General features: G+C 56.1%; 1 protein-coding gene across 1 annotated transcript; it reads right to left on the bottom strand.

Moving 5' to 3' along the window:
• Positions 1-11,586: 11,586 nt before the first annotated feature.
• Positions 11,587-14,639, bottom strand: LOC102508732 (intestinal-type alkaline phosphatase). The gene is given in 14 exon segments (XM_032480503.1): positions 11,587-11,687; positions 11,719-11,916; positions 12,027-12,143; positions 12,347-12,535; positions 12,577-12,585; positions 12,635-12,763; positions 12,903-12,975; positions 13,063-13,197; positions 13,446-13,618; positions 13,697-13,721; positions 13,723-13,872; positions 14,071-14,186; positions 14,299-14,415; positions 14,511-14,639. Coding segments are annotated over 14 exon segments (1,602 nt in total). The 5' UTR covers positions 14,581-14,639.
• Positions 14,640-15,013: the final 374 nt, after the last annotated feature.

Raw genomic sequence — 15,013 nt, 5'->3', positions numbered from 1 at the left:
CTTTTAGTCCCTGTTTTGTTGTGGTCCTTATCAGATGGGGCTCCAGGGCAGTCTTGTGCTGTCTCTAATGTAATGTAGGCCAGTCCTGCAAGCTGGAGCCACCATGATTGGGAGTGCCGGTGCTTTGTGGGGTTCCCTGCTAGGGACACCAGAAGTAGAGGGTGGGTTAGGCAGGTGGGGAGGGCAGAGACTCCAGAAACAGTATCATTCATCCAGGAAGCCCTGAGGTCTCTGTGAGTGCAGTGGTGAGTGAGCCAGGGAGAAGTAGGCCCTGTGCCCAGGGGCTGGGAGTCATGGGAGGGAGGTCCCACATTAAAAAAGCAAGTTGAACCAGGAGAAGGAGTTGGGTGAATAAATTCCTAGCCCCCCTGCCTGGCCTGTTCTCCCACCAGCCTAAATACGAAGGTCCTGAAGCCCAACAGCCCATTGGAGCACTGGGGCTGCTGTGCCAAGCAGGTGGACTCCCTCCCTCCCTGGTTCCTGCAGGGTGGGCTCTTTCATTTCTCTCCAGTCGTTTCCTTCCCCAGGGGCTTCCAGAGCAGTGGGGACCCAGGCCAGCCAAGTTTTGGGGGAGGCGCTCAGTCTCAGCCCTGTGGCCCTTTCTTGCAGCAGCCTCTCAGGCTCTTCCTCCACCAGGGGTGGCGTGAAGGGAGGACAATCAAGCAAAACCCCAGGCGTCTGTGGAGGATGGCTGGGCATGGGCAGGAGCTAAAGGAGGGGGACCAGGAAACCCCCTTATTGAAGCCTGCTCTGCTGCAGGTGCTGTGCCAGGTGGTACAAGCACTATCAGCACACCCCAGCCTTTCGGGAGTCCTCCCTGGGTAGTGCTCCATTTCTGTGGGAGCAGCTGGGATGACCCACTAGCCTCGTCATCTTCAGCTGGAGCTCCTTTCTGGCTGGCTGGTAGGCATCCCTGAGTAGGGGGCGTTGGATTGCGGGGGACCCTTTCCGGGGAGTACCTGGCGTGCCCTCACTCCTCCTGGGATGAGAAACCCAGAATCTCCGATCCCAAAGCCTGTGCCAGACCCTCGGGAATGTGTTCCCACAGCCACAGTCCCAGTCCTGAGCTGCCATCGAGCTGACAGGTCGCTGGGATGGAGGCAGGAGAAAGAGGGGGCACTGGGGACATGTGGAGGAGTGTGGAGCCGCCCCCTCCTTCAGGATCGAAGGTTGGCCCAAGGAAGGACAGCGACAGAGAAGGCGGTGCGCGCAGGTTGAACCGCAGCCTGCCCTGCTCCTGCCCTCTCAGGCTAGATCTGCTGTTTCCGCTTCACCTGGGCGCGCACCTGCCAAGCGGTAAGTGGCACCTGAGACTGCTGCCGCGGCCACCATCATCCACCTCCGCCGTCGCCCCCGCCGCAGTGCAGAGTCCCCAGGCTTCTCTGAGTCCTCGAAGCTCCGGCTCCGGCTGGACTGCCGGGCTGGGCTCTGCAGCCCCGCGGACTGCGCGGCGCTGCACCAGAGGCTCCCCGCACAGGGCTCAGGGAGTGCGGGGACAGGTTGCTCCGGGCCGGGGGGAAATCTGTGCAAGTTTGGGTTCCCGGGAGAACGTGTTGAAGCCGGGAGTGGCCCGGGGCGAGGACGGGGGACGGAACCGGATCCGGGTTCTTTAGGGCCGTGTTTTCCCTGATCCTGCGCTGCACTGCGCGCGCCGGTGCGGGCCGCTTGGAAAGGGGCTGGTGGGCGTTCTGGCCATTAAACAGAGAAGATAGGGCTGCGATGGCTCTGCGGGCACCCGCGAGGACAAAGTTTGGTTCTTCTGCCGCTTTCTTGAGTGACTAGTTCCAGTGCAGAAAGCCGAAGGCGGATTCGGGGTTGGCACAGAGGCGCGGCTGACCACACCCGTCCCAGCCTTCTCTTTCACCTGGCCTTGGCTGGAGCAGGTCGTGGACAAGACACAGAGAGAGGAGAAACAGTCTTTCATCGAAGGCCTGCTATGTGCCAGGCCTCGGGCCGGGAGTCCCAGTGCTTTATTTCAGGGGCCTCCCAAACCTGCAGGGGGCATCTGTGCGCCAGGAGGCCTGAGAGGAAAGGCTGTTTCCCTGAGCCTTCCCCTCCCTCATCTCCGAGTGGGTAGGGGAGGCCAGACCCCAGGCTCACTCGCTGGGGGACTCAAGGTGGCCTCCATCCTTTCCACCTAGTCCAGTGCCCTTCCTCCGCATGCTTGTGGGCCACGTCCGACCCAGTACCTCTGTTATCCTGTGTCTAACTTTCCCTGAAGTTGGGGCTGGGTGGCCACGCGGAGGCTGACTAGGAGCCTGGCGACCTGGAGTGTCAGGTAGTGGAGATCGCCAAAGGCTTCTTGGAGGTACCAGCCTGTATTCCTTAACAGCGTAGTACACGAGTTCTGGGATGTCAGGCACTTGAGCCAGTGCAGTAGGGAAAAGGGGGCACGGGAGACCTCGCTGCCCACCGGCTGGGTGCCAGGCCCGGTGCCACCAGGGCGGGAGCCACACCGCCGCGCTGGAACCGAAGAGAAGTGTGTCTGCTGCCAGGCTGCTGTTCACCGTGGGCCTCTGTGCCATTCTGGCTGCCATGCTGCCGCTCAAGTACCTGGGCTTGGGAGCCGCGGGAGATGCTGCCTGCTCTGGGGGCTGTCCGGAGCACAAGGCTTTCGTGTGTCACCCGCTTCTCGGTCACCAACCTGGACCAGTGCTCGGTGGCTGGCTGCGGCACCGTGCCATCCCAGTCGACAAGCTCGTCCAAAACACCATCATGGACGTGGACCAGCAGAACCAGAAGCCCCTGCAGCATCTGCTGGAGCGGCCAAACGCAAGGTGCGCACCTTCTGCTCCTACCCAGACACGCGCGAGATCCGTAGTGCCTGCTGGAGGTCATTGAGTTCTGCGGGGATTGGGACCTGGGTAGTGAGGCAGAGCGCTCAGGGGCGGCTGCACACTGGAGCCTCAACTAGCAGCACTCTTCTGACTCACCGTCGGTCTGGACAACAGAAACTCCTCCGGTTGTATCAACTGCATGAGTGCGCAAGCCCCCTACCCCACTGCCAGGCACCCTGCCAGCGAACAGGAACCTGAGTATCTCAGCCTTGCATGCACGCCCCTCCCCTACCCCCTCCTGTTGCCAAGGAGACCAGAGCAGAAGAGGAGGAGAGAGATGGGGAAGGGAGAGAAGTGGAGGGGAGTGCTCAGGGGCAGAGCACAAGAGGAAGATGCAAGAAATTTCCCTGGAGTAATTGCTGTGTTAAGGGGAGACAGTTCCCATCCTGCTGGCTGCCAGCGAGGGCCTGGAGAGAGCGGTGTACTGATGGGCTGGGGTGACAGGCCTGGGGCCGGCAAGAATTTTGAGGAGGCAACTGTCAGTGTGGCTGGGAGTGCCCATCAGAGGTGGGGAAAGTGAAGGCTTACAAGAGTAAAGATTGGGGTGGGGGTGCCCCCCAACTCAGTCTCCAGGCTAGACTGGTCAGGGGTCTGGCTTAGACCAATTTCTTTGGATTGAGGGAGGGGCTATTGTTTTTGTGCTCCTGGGGCTCGTGACAATTGATGTCTGATATGTCCCCTGTGTGGGCTTTGGGTGGGAATTCAGTCTGTTTGCAGAAACTGGGAGTGCTGACCCCTGACCCCCATCTTTCTCTCCAGATTGACCAGGGTGGGCTCACTCTGCCAGAGAGGACCTTGTACTTAGCTCAGGATGAGGAGAGCGAGAAGGTGTGGGAGCATGGGATGGGGTTGAGGGAAGGCCCAGGGCTCCAGGAGGCATAGAACAGGGCCTGAAACTGGTCCCCATCCCTTGGTATGCCCACTCCTGGTGCAGATCCTGGCAGCCTACCGGGTGTTCATGGAGCGCCTGCTCAGCCTATTGGGTGCCGAGGCTGTGGAGCAGAAGGCCCGGGAGATCCTGCAGCTGGAGCAGCAGCTGTCCAATGTGAGCAGGGAGACTGCTGTGGGCTGGGGGCGGGAAGCCTTGGGCAGGGCTGGATCAACTTTGACCTCCATCCCCATCACAGTGTCAGAGTATGATGACTTCTGGTGAGATGTTAGCTCCATGTACAACTCCTCATCTGCTAGGTCCTGTATGCTCAAGCGCCCTGAGGATCTGCTGACATGCTGGGAGGAAGAGTTGACCCAGCTGAGCACAGCTGCCCACTTGGCCTCAGTTTCCCTTGTGTTGGGTAAGGGGCCATGAGCCCAGTGGTGAAGGCCCTCTCAGTGGTGCAGTGATTCTAGAAGAAAACACAGGCAGGTTGTTGTAGGTCTGGCTCCATCCGTCCCCAGGCAGCTCACCCACACAGCAGGCATCTTCTGAGCACAGCTCATCGGGATGACAGAAAGCAATCCTCCACTAAGCATTCAACTGCAGGGAAATAAAGGAGCTCGGGGATGGTTTACAATTGTGATCAAGCTTCCAGGCATCCACCTGTGTGCCCACGTTCACAGGGCCTCATGGTTCTGATATCCACAGTTTTGAGACTGAGCCTTGTGCCCAGGGGTCACTGCTGGGTGACCTTGGCAAGTGACTCACCCTCTCACCCTCTCCAGGCCCCTGGAGCATCACTGGGAGACCCAGGGTTGTGTGTGAGGGGTGGGCCTGTCTGCTGTGATTGGATGCAATCCCTCCCCCTCCCAGGACTGCACAGCTGCTTCCTCAGCAGTGAGGGCCCCCCTCTGAGTCCTCAGGGCCAAGGATGCTGGGGTGGCCTCAGCCCAGGGGCCCTGTGGGTGCTCACTCTGTACAGATTCAGGGAGAAATCAAAGCCAGCTGGAGAGGTGGGCTTGTGCCAAACTTCCCTGCCTGGCGTCCCAGAGCAGGTGTGGATGTCGGCAGCCCTGAGATTTCTGGGGTAACCAGGAAGGGGCCAGGGTGTCTGGTGCCACCAAGCAACCCTGACTCCTAAGTCTTTCTAACCAATTCAGTGGAGGCCAGGTTCAAGTTTCTGCCACCCATGCAGTTGCTTCTGTGCCAACCCTGATGCCCAGTGCCCTGGGGGCCCCAAGTGCCCCAGCTTGTGAGGAGCCCTAGATGCCATATCTGTAAATGGCTTGAGCCCCAGTCCTGATGTGTTGGGAAGCCCCAGGGCCTTCTTTGCAAATGCCCCTGGGGCGGGTACTCAGGTGGGTTCCTCCTCATGCCCCTAGCGAAGGCTGGCCCTTTCCCATCCCCATCCCCCCATGCTGGGAAGCACCCCAATTCCTTCCCTCCCCAGGGACCAGGTGGAGTCACAGACTGTACTGAAGGCCTGGGGAGCTGAGGCGCCCCTTTCCCTCCCTCCTCTCTTTTTTCCCTTTCTGGGTGCCTCACCCCTCCCCTAAATTGGCTTGAGAAACCCACTTTCTCTTCACTTAATAAAAAGAGCAATTTCCCCTCTCCCTGCCAGCCCCAGGCCTGTCCAGAGGCTGAACACTGGACCCCGAGGCTGCCCCTGGGGCCACCTTGCAGCAGGACAGGACAGGGCAGCCGGCAGGGCGAGATCCAGCAGCCCCTCCCACACCCCACAGCCTGTGTAGGAGATTGGACTCGAATTTGGAGGGCACATCACTGAACAGGATCTGGGCAATGCCCGAGTCTGAGCAGAGCAGCTGTCTGCAGCAGCAGCAGCAGGGTCACCAACCTCACCGGGAAAATCACCAGAGGTGGGGACTCCCTGGTCCCAAGGCCCCCTCCCTTTGGGGAAAGTTGGTTACACCCTGGCATGGACTTCCCTGCAGAGCCTCACATGAACTGGCCTCCACTCCTGTGTCCTGGTGGGGTCCCTGCTTTGTGTGGTCCAAGAGGATCCCAGGCTTCTGTCCCTGCAGACAGTATCCCCTCCAGCCCAACACCAGCCTATTTTGAAATGCAGTTCAGGTGACATGGGTTGTGGCTCATTTGGAGGCCTCCTTCTCATTGGCTTGGCTGGGGGGTTCTCAGCCCTCACTCATTTACAGCCCACCTTTGAGGCCTGCATCCACAGGTTCCACTGGCCATGGTCCCCGCACCAGTAGGGGGAGGTCCTTCATTTTACCCTTGTCACCAGCTCAGTTCGCCCTTCTCCTGTGTGGTCTGCTGTCCAGGACATAAGCCAGCCTCCTCCCTGCCCATGGATGCCTCCTCCTCCTGCCCTCCTTGCCTCCCCACAGAGGGAGGGACCCACTGCAGGGGACTTCGGGGACACACTGTTCATCCCTCAGGACCAGTCCTTTGAGTGACCCCTGTGGGCTGGGCAGCTGTCCAGCATGAGCTCATATGTCAGAGGGGAATGAGGAGGCACCTGGCTCCCCAGACCTCAGCTGAGCCCAGATCTGGGAGCCCCTGGCAGCGGCTCAGCCTGATTCATTGGGCAGCAGGCAGCTCAGGTACCCAAGCCACTGTCAAATGGTGCTGTTAAGCAACATCTCCTTGTCTACACGTTGCATAAATAATAATAAAAAAAACTCTCATACCATCTTAGGGGACTAACCCTTCCCAGGGGCTGCTAACTGAGGTCTGTGTGGAGAGGTCTGAAGGCAGTTATTTCCCTCCCACCTGAGGACCCAGGAAGGGCTGAGGAGCAGAGCGGGTGCCATGCTGGCTGATAATGAAGAACTTGCAAATCTGATGAGCTAAGAAAGGGCCAGGACAGGGCATCAGGGCCTGGATGACCTCCTATTAAGGGTGGATGATGGCTTCACCATTTGGGACAGAGAGGCGGCTATTTCCTCCTTGAAGGGCATCTGGGAGACACAGCACTGGTTCCTGGGTGAGAGCCAAGCTCATTGGCACAGATTGGGCACCCTTGGTGACAAGGTCATATCAAGGGGACTCTGGGCTGCGGCCTGGTGGTGTACACAGAGCGAACTATGAAGCTCTGCTCAGCTGGAGTAAGCAGGCCCTGGGGTCACCTTAGATCAGCAGGTGCAATTTCAAATACCGCGCAGCTTCCTGGAGGCCCCCGCCCAGGAGGCACGGATTAGAGGAGCATCCTCAAAGGGGCAGCAGCCTGTCAGGCAGAGGCAGACCAGGTGGGGAGACCTGTTTCTGAAACCTGGGGGGTGGGGGTAGCAGTATCAGACGGTACCAACAGCCACAAGGTCAGGACAAGGGTCCATCTGGCATCCCTTCTGAGGCGTCCTCAGAGGCAGTGCGTCTGTTTTAACTCGTCGTGAAGCATCCTGTGTCTGTCAAGCAGCCATGCTGGGCTTGGTGCAGGGATGGGGCCCAAGGGGCTCCATGAGATGGTGGGGTGGGGGTGGGGGGCTCCAGGTCTGCATGGGACTGAACCTGTGGCGCCACCCAGGCCCCAGTCTGAACACTGCAGGGAGCAAGGCACCCATGGTCCCAGGGAGCTGTTTGGCCTAAGAGTGCTGTCTGGGGCCCCAGCATCCTGGTCTCCCATCTGGATCTCAGGGGGTTCATTAGAGGGTCACCGGGCCTTCCAGAGTGCCTACTGTGTGCTAGGCTCTCCCATGCTTTATCTCATTTGCAGCCTTGCCACAACCCGGGGCAATCTGCCCGCTTTCTACTAAATATCTAGTTCCAAGCTGGCGCCTTCCTCTTGATGGAATAAAATTTATGTATTGAGGCAGGACAAGAAAATTTAAGCCTAACGTACTCCCTGCCCCTGTGGGGCCCTCCCTAATGGGCAGTGTGCACCTGCGTTATACATAAAGCAGAGCTTCTCAAAGGTGGGAATGTCTGCTCCGCCTTAGAAATCACTGTTTTCTTCTTCTTCTGACAGGAGCAATATAACTCCTTAGAAGATTAGATTTCTTTCCACTTCCTTTAAGGGGTCATAGTGACATGTTGCTGACTTTGTATGTGCTTATCTGGCCTGTGTATCTTTGCTGAACTTTGTCTAAAATGCCAATGTGCCATTTTAATGTATGATCTTTTATCTCAAAAATGTGTATGAACAGTCCTTGGTGTTTTCTGAAAGACTGTCCCAGGTTATAAATCCTTAGATTGGCATGAGTAAAATTCTCTATTTCTTCCTTAGATCACTATTGATTAATTTTTGTCGACGGCCCTGTCAACTGGACACAACCCCCCCACCACGGTTCTCAGGTGTCCTGGGAAAGAGAGAGAGCTGCAGACAAGGGACCAACTCAGCGCCTCCTCCCCAGCTGCTCACTTCCAGTGCACTCAGTGAGACCTTGTAGTTTGGTGTGTCGAGCTAAGTAGATTTATATGATCTAGTTTTAAACAAACGAATCCTCCCCAAAAGTCAGGTGGCTTACAGAATATTCCCACATAGAAACGGCAAATGATACCTGTAACTCACACCAGGGGGACAACCCCAGAAGTGACAGCTCTGACACCTCCTCCCTCCTGACACATACTCCTCATCGCCTGTGGTACAGACCTGATGAGAAGTTAGCCCCAGATGTAGAAAATTAAACAGCACCAAATGTTTGAAGCACCCTCACCTCCATGGTCATCGGTGGAGCTTGCTCTGGGCACCTTGAGGTGTTAGTCGAGAACAGCATGAAACCCTCCTGATTGGCAAGAACTTTACAGACTGAGCTTTCAGAACATGAAGACAAACGCCCGCAGATGTTCCGCAGTGATGGTTAGTTATGTGCTGTTGCACCCATTTCTTTTTGATATTTCCCTGAGCAATGATAAATACTTGGAAGGCTCTTTTAAAGTTTCTTGCATAATAGCATAAGACAAAAAACACCCACCACCAGGCACACACTTATTCTGTCTGCTGCGTAAAAAAATGCCGGAAACAATGAACAGAAACTGTTCTGTCAAAAAAAAAAGGAAATAATCAGTTGACAAACCAAAAGCTGTATCTTTGTCAGGAAATACTGTTGCAAGATGTAGAGAAAATGCTCCTCTTGACTGAAAAATAAAAAAAGTTTTAGACCAAATTACCTCATGTGGGAGGTTTGCTATACTGTCGGCTAAAAGTACAGGTGTTTCTACATATCTCAGCTTAATGTATTTGTTGGATTCTGGTCCAATAATGAAATAGTGTGCGCCACTAAAAGAAAGATATAGCAGGTAAGATACATTCCAACAATTAATACCTTGTTTGAATAAAAGCAACATCATGTGAAGAAAAGGGTGTCTAAGTGCACCCATTGATGGAACAGTTACTCAGAAAGGACTTTTTTTTTAAAGGATTCTGGATGAGGAAAGGGTGCAGAGGCAGCAAAACCTGCAAATGTCACTCATTGGCCCACCCATGGTCAAACCAATGCAGGAAAGAACTGGAAACCTGGAGAGCACATGAAATGCTGTAGGAGCCTTTAGTGGTGTTAACTTTCTAAAACCAAGATTGTCCCACTAGAGGAGAAACTTTATGACAGATACAGGTAATAGGTAATAAGATTAGGGTGACCATGTAACCTTTCCAGATTGACCACAGAATGACTCATCTGTACAGTAAAGTATTGAAGAGTCATGAGTCCTCCTGCCCTCCTTCTTCCCAACTTTCTTTCCTTCTTAAAGACCAATGTGCTGATATTTCTTGAGGTGACAAGAGCTCTCAGCTTAGGCACCCAGTAAAATGCATGGAAAAAAAACCACTTTCTGTACATCTGCCTCCTCCAGGTAAAGATGTTAAAACTGATGCTTGATGATGTGTCCATGAAGGACACATGGTTTTGTGGCCAATAATGTATTTCACTGATAAAATCTTTCATGCCTACACTTAAAAAAACATGGAAACAGAAACTGCTTTTTAAAATTTAGGCATAGTTTACATACCACCAAATTCACCCTTTTAAACTGTACGTTTCTGTGAGTTTTAGAATGTTCAACATTGTGCAAGGAAATCCACTAATTCCAGAAATTCTGTTTTTAAAATCTGCCTCTTTAAAATGTAGAGTTCCCCTGAGTTTTGAACCCATTTATGAAGCATAAACAAGCAGCACTTTCCCTTTGGTTTGTGAGACCAACTAACTCACCACAGGGAAGACAGAAACACACTAGCTGCATTTTAACAAAAGCCTTTGTGTAATTGGTGGATGGAGTTACAAAATGAGTAGGATGATTTAGTTAAGTCCAGCAGGTGATGCCCTTCTTCCATTCAGTCCCATGGTTTTGTGACAGCCACTGAAACCCAGAGGTGGAATAAACTGCCCTGTGAGCCTGGCCTTCAAATTGATGTCGTACAGTGTTCAATCAAAATTTTAGTAAATAAGGATGCTTACTCAATCATATTAACATTTCTAGTGAAAGAAAAATCTCTTTTCCCACCTTTGTACATGTGTAAAGAATTTTGTCATTCTGTAAAATTTATTGGGAAACATGGCTCACTTCACCTTTATATAATTCTTTTTTTTTTTTTGAAATGTTCCCTTTGGGTGGGTTAGATCCTCACTAAGTATAGTTACATTAGAGTGGATGCTCCAGAATGTCTTCAGACAGAGGTCAGAAATGTCTGGAGTCAGCACTTCCTCTCTGGTTTCTCAGCTCCACCCATCCCCCTAGCACATCAAAAACAGACAGAACAGACTTCTCCCCTCAGTAGCCAGCAGGATGTGCTCAGAGTCAGGTCCTGTTAGGTCTCTGCTCAAAGCCTTCCCAGCACACACCACACTCTGGATAAGGTTCAACCTCCTCCCCCATCTGCCCGCAGCCCTCCTCATCCCTCAGGGGCTTTCACCTGCTCCACCTGCCCCAGTCCCCCCAGCTCTGATCCAGCTCCTGGCCTCCAGCTGCATTTGCTGACGCTGCCTCAGGGCCCTTGCACTGCTGTTCCTTCTGCGTTGCTCAGGCTCTCACTTCCTTGGGTCTCTGCTCAGGGTTCTGCTCCTCAGGCAGCCCCTCCCTGACCTCCTGCTCCGAATTATCTCCCACCTTTCCCACAGACACACTCTGTGCCCCTACTCACTAAGAATTTTTTTCTAGAATATATCACTACTGGCATCACACTGTATAACAGTTTATTTGATGACTGCGTTCTCCCTCCCAGGAGGGCAGAGAATCTGCCCTGACCCACAGCTCCATGGCTGCTCCTTGGACCTCCCAGCCTGGAATGGGCATTGCGGGGGCCACCATCACCGTAGCTGAGTGACTTGAGACAACCTCTTTTCCTTTCTGTGTCGCTATCTTCTGTCTGTAATGGTACCACTGGGTTTCCACGAGGTGCAGCAGAGGACTTTGTGTCATAGGCCCCCTGGGCATTCTGACCTGAGCAGCCTCCTTAGCCAGCAAGGTGCCTACTGTGTTGATCCAGGATGACAGGAAGCCACGCCTCTCCAGATGCCTGCAAGTCCTTGGGTCTCCAAGAAGGGCATGAATGTTGTCTGGCCGGGTTGTGGAAAAGCCTGAGACAGGGTTATGCGGGTCAGGGAGAGAGTGGGAAGTCCCAGCCCCTTCCCTTCCTGGCGTGCGGGTCATCTCAGCACAAAATCCCTGGCGACCCTTGAGGTTGGGGGAGTGAGGGAGTGAGGAGGAGGGCCGTTGCTGTCACAGGAAGGTCACAGCCTCAGCCTTGCAGAGTGGTCCAGGTCCACAGAGGGTCCAAGAGTTGAGCCTCCTTTACTGCCTAGAGGTGAAGTTCTAGCAGAGGGGCCCAGGTGGGTCTCTGGGGTTGGCGGTTCGGATGGGACTCAGGGGTGGGGACTCTGAGGTGGCCGTTCCAGTGGGGCGTGGGGACGGATCGCGGCGGGGAGCAGAAGACCTCACAGCAACCACTGGGTCCAGGTGGGCGGGATGTCAATGCAGGGAAGGCGCCAGCAGCAGCAGCAGCGCCCCGCCCAGCAGCGCCAGGGAGGGAGGGCAGACGGCCGGCCCCGGGTGCGCGGCGGCAGGTGGGGCTGGCGGGCGTCTGCACGGCGGCGGTGGGGCTGGCGGGGGTCGGCAGGCTGCAGTCGGTGTAGGGCTCGATGCAGGCGGCAAAGGCCATGACGTGCGCCACGAAGCTCTGCTCCTGCACGCCGTGCACCAGGTGCGCCTGCGGGCCGCGCGCGAACACCGCCACGTCCTCGCCGCCGTGGGTCTCGCTGGACAGGGGCACGGCCGCCTGCTGCCGGTACGTGGGGTCCTCTGGGCAAAGGGTCGGGGGTCAGGACCGGCGGGGAGGCGGTCTCCACTCCCACAACTTCCAGACACCGTTCTCCCGAGGCAACCCCCCACCCCCACCCCGCCTCACTCACCGCTCTGGCTGTCACTGACGTCGGGCCGTGTGCCTCCGCTGAGCGCAAAGCCAGGGCCATTGCCATAAAGGATGGACGTGTAGGACTTGCCATCAGAGGCCTTGCTGGGGGCCAGTCCTGCAGGGAGGAGGGGACGCGGTGATCTCACTAACCACAGTGTGTGGAGCTCCTGCTGTGCACTGAGCTCATTTTCAGTCTAGTTCTCACCAGACCCCTGCAGGGCAGTTGCTATTACTCCACTTAACAGATGAGAAAAGGGGCTCCGAGCAATTTCTGCTTATAACTTAGGGAATGGCACCTGCCACTATCTCTGGGTTTACCGAAAATGGAGGTTCCACGCAGTGTGTAGCCACCAAAAGAGAAGACGTGAGAGTGGTCAGCAGTGACAAGGATCAGTGTGTCCTTTTCGCTTGTGAGCTGGTTGGCCTTGTCAACGGCAGTGTCAAACATGACGGCCTCCGTCAGTGCCATATAAGCTATGCCATCATGGTGACCGTGGTCAATGCGACCTCCTGCAGGAAGGACATGGGGAAGGTGGGTGATGCCAAACCCCCCCTGACTGCCCCTTCCCTCCTCTGCTCAGTAAGGGGCTGCCACTCACCCTCTACGAAAGAGGTAGAAGCCAAGGGGGTTCCTGCTCAGCAGGCGCAGGGCTGCCTCCGTCATCTCTGCCAAGGATGGGTCCTTGGTGAGGTCTCGCTGGGCTTCATATTTCATGTCTGCAGGCTCAAAGAGGCCTGCGGGAAAGGGGATTCATTGGTGACCACCTAGCTGAGGAGTGGGGAAGGTCAGTGGCACAAATGTCTGCACACATGCTTGGCCGACTGAGGACCCCGAAGGCCTGTGGAGGACAGTGAGGGTGAATGGGGTCATTACCCATGAGATGTGTTACACTGGAGTCATTGGACGCCTGCATGAGTGCCGTGCGGTTCCACACATACTGGGCACCCTGGGAGGGGCAGAACCAGGTCTCAGCCCATATTTCTGCACCCTCAACCCTGCCCGCTGCACCCCTGCACCCGTGAGCCCCCATCACCTGGTGCTTGGCCTGCCACTCCTGCACCAGGTTTCGCTTATCCTGCCGGACTCCATTCTGTTTGGCATCCTGTGGGTACTCAGGGTCTGGGGTCTTCTCAGGAAACATGTATTTTCGACCTCCACCCAGGATCACCTGGGCACAGAGATTAGGGCAGGTGGGCTTGGGGCCTGGCTAACCCCTTGCTCCCTCCTCAGACAGCCCTTAGCCCCCCCACCAGGTCTATGGGGATGGCCTGTCTCCATCTGTACCTCCTAGAGTCACCTTGACCCCAACCTCACGGAGACCCTGGCAGGCTCCAGGGCTGTGGGTTGCCTGGGACTGTGGTGGGTGTGGGTCCCTCCCCCTCTGCCCAGCCCCTCCCCTTGCCCGCCCTGTCGCACATCAATGTCCATGTTGTTGATGAGCTGCGTGGCGATGTCCTGGCAGCCCTGCGTCTTCGCATCAGCAGACAGGTCGGCATCTGAGTACCAGTTGCGGTTCACTGTGTGTGCGTAGGTGCCGGCTGGAGAGGCATGCTGCACCCTTGTGGTGGTCACGATTCCCACGGACTTCCCTGTGGGTGGCAGAGGTCAGGATGGGCCCCTGGGGTCTCTGGGTCTGCCCCCACCCCCAAAGCTGGCCCGAAGCCCACCTGCTTTCTTGGCCCGATTCATCACAGGAGGTGACCTCATTGCCTTGTGTTGTGTTGCACTGGTTATAGCGGGCAGCTGCACTTACACCAATGGTCCTGTAGTTGGCCTTGACCCCACACAGGTAGGCGGTGGCCGTGCCTGCACTGTCTGGCACCTGTCTGTCCACGTTGTAAGTCTGGGGACAGAGATGCCTTCAACTCTGCTCTGGGGTAGACACCCAGATCCTGACTTACCCAGGCCCTGGGGCCCATTCCCACTGCCCCTGGGCCCTAACTCAGGCCCCAGCCCTCCTGGAGTCTTCCCTTCTGCCAGGCTCCCTAACCCCACACCCACCCCTCTAGGGTAAAGCTCCCTGAGGTCGCCAGGCCCTTACCTTGGACAGAGCCAGGTATGGGAATTGGTCCATGGCCAGGGGTGTCTCGGGTCCTGGCTTGCCACTCATCTGTCCCTTCAGGATCCGAGTGGCTGTCACTGTAGGAACTCCCATCCCTAAAGGTGCACATGTCAGGCCTGAGTCCCCAGAGCTGGCCAGTGTGTGCTGGCAGCCTTGGGTTCCAGGTTTGTGGGGAGGACAAGGGATGGACAAGCCTAGCACACTCACCATCCCCCAAGAAGATAATGAGATTCTTGGCGGCCGTCTGGATGGGTTGCAGCTTCTTAGCGGCGTCCAAGGCCTGGGCTGCCTGGCGGTTCCAGAAGGCTGGGGTCTCCTCCTCAACTGGTCAGGTGGAGATTGGAGGCTGGGTCAGGCTTGGGGCAGCACCTTGTGTGTGTGGATTGGGGTTGAGGGTGGGGACTTTGAGGACTCATTACCTGGAATGACGCCAATGGAGAGCCGAAGCCCCAGGCCCAGCAGCAACAGCAGCACCCAGGCCCCCTGCATGCCTGTGTGATTGGGAGGCAACAAGGTTGGGACCCTGGGGAGGCCAGATCTTGAGCAAGGCTGGGACACAGGGTATCAGCTACGGTACAACCTGTCTGGGTTTAAAGGAGAGGAGGACTTTAACCCTGCTGTAAAAGGCTCCATGTCCCTCCCAGTGCCCGAGGTGACCACACCCCCCTTTGCCTCTGACCTGTGATATTAAGCCATATTGCCAGAAGGGAAGTGGCAGGATGTGACTGAGGGAGCAGAGGGCCTGAAAAAGGTCCATCCCTCACAGGATGGTCCCCAGCTGTCTCCTCAGCGGAGGGGAAGGATTAGAGGTCAGGTGTCCTTTGCCTGAGGGGCATTTGCAAGGGCCTGACAGGGGCCACTCCCAACCCTTTGCTCACCTAGTTCTGTATTAGAACCATGACTCCTTCATTCACCTCACCTG

The sequence above is a fragment of the Camelus ferus genome, chromosome 5 (assembly GCF_009834535.1).
Source record: "Camelus ferus isolate YT-003-E chromosome 5, BCGSAC_Cfer_1.0, whole genome shotgun sequence".
Taxonomy (NCBI): domain Eukaryota; kingdom Metazoa; phylum Chordata; class Mammalia; order Artiodactyla; family Camelidae; genus Camelus; species Camelus ferus.
The sequence above is the reverse complement of the archived record's forward strand: the minus strand, read 5'-3'. Positions and strand labels throughout refer to the sequence as shown.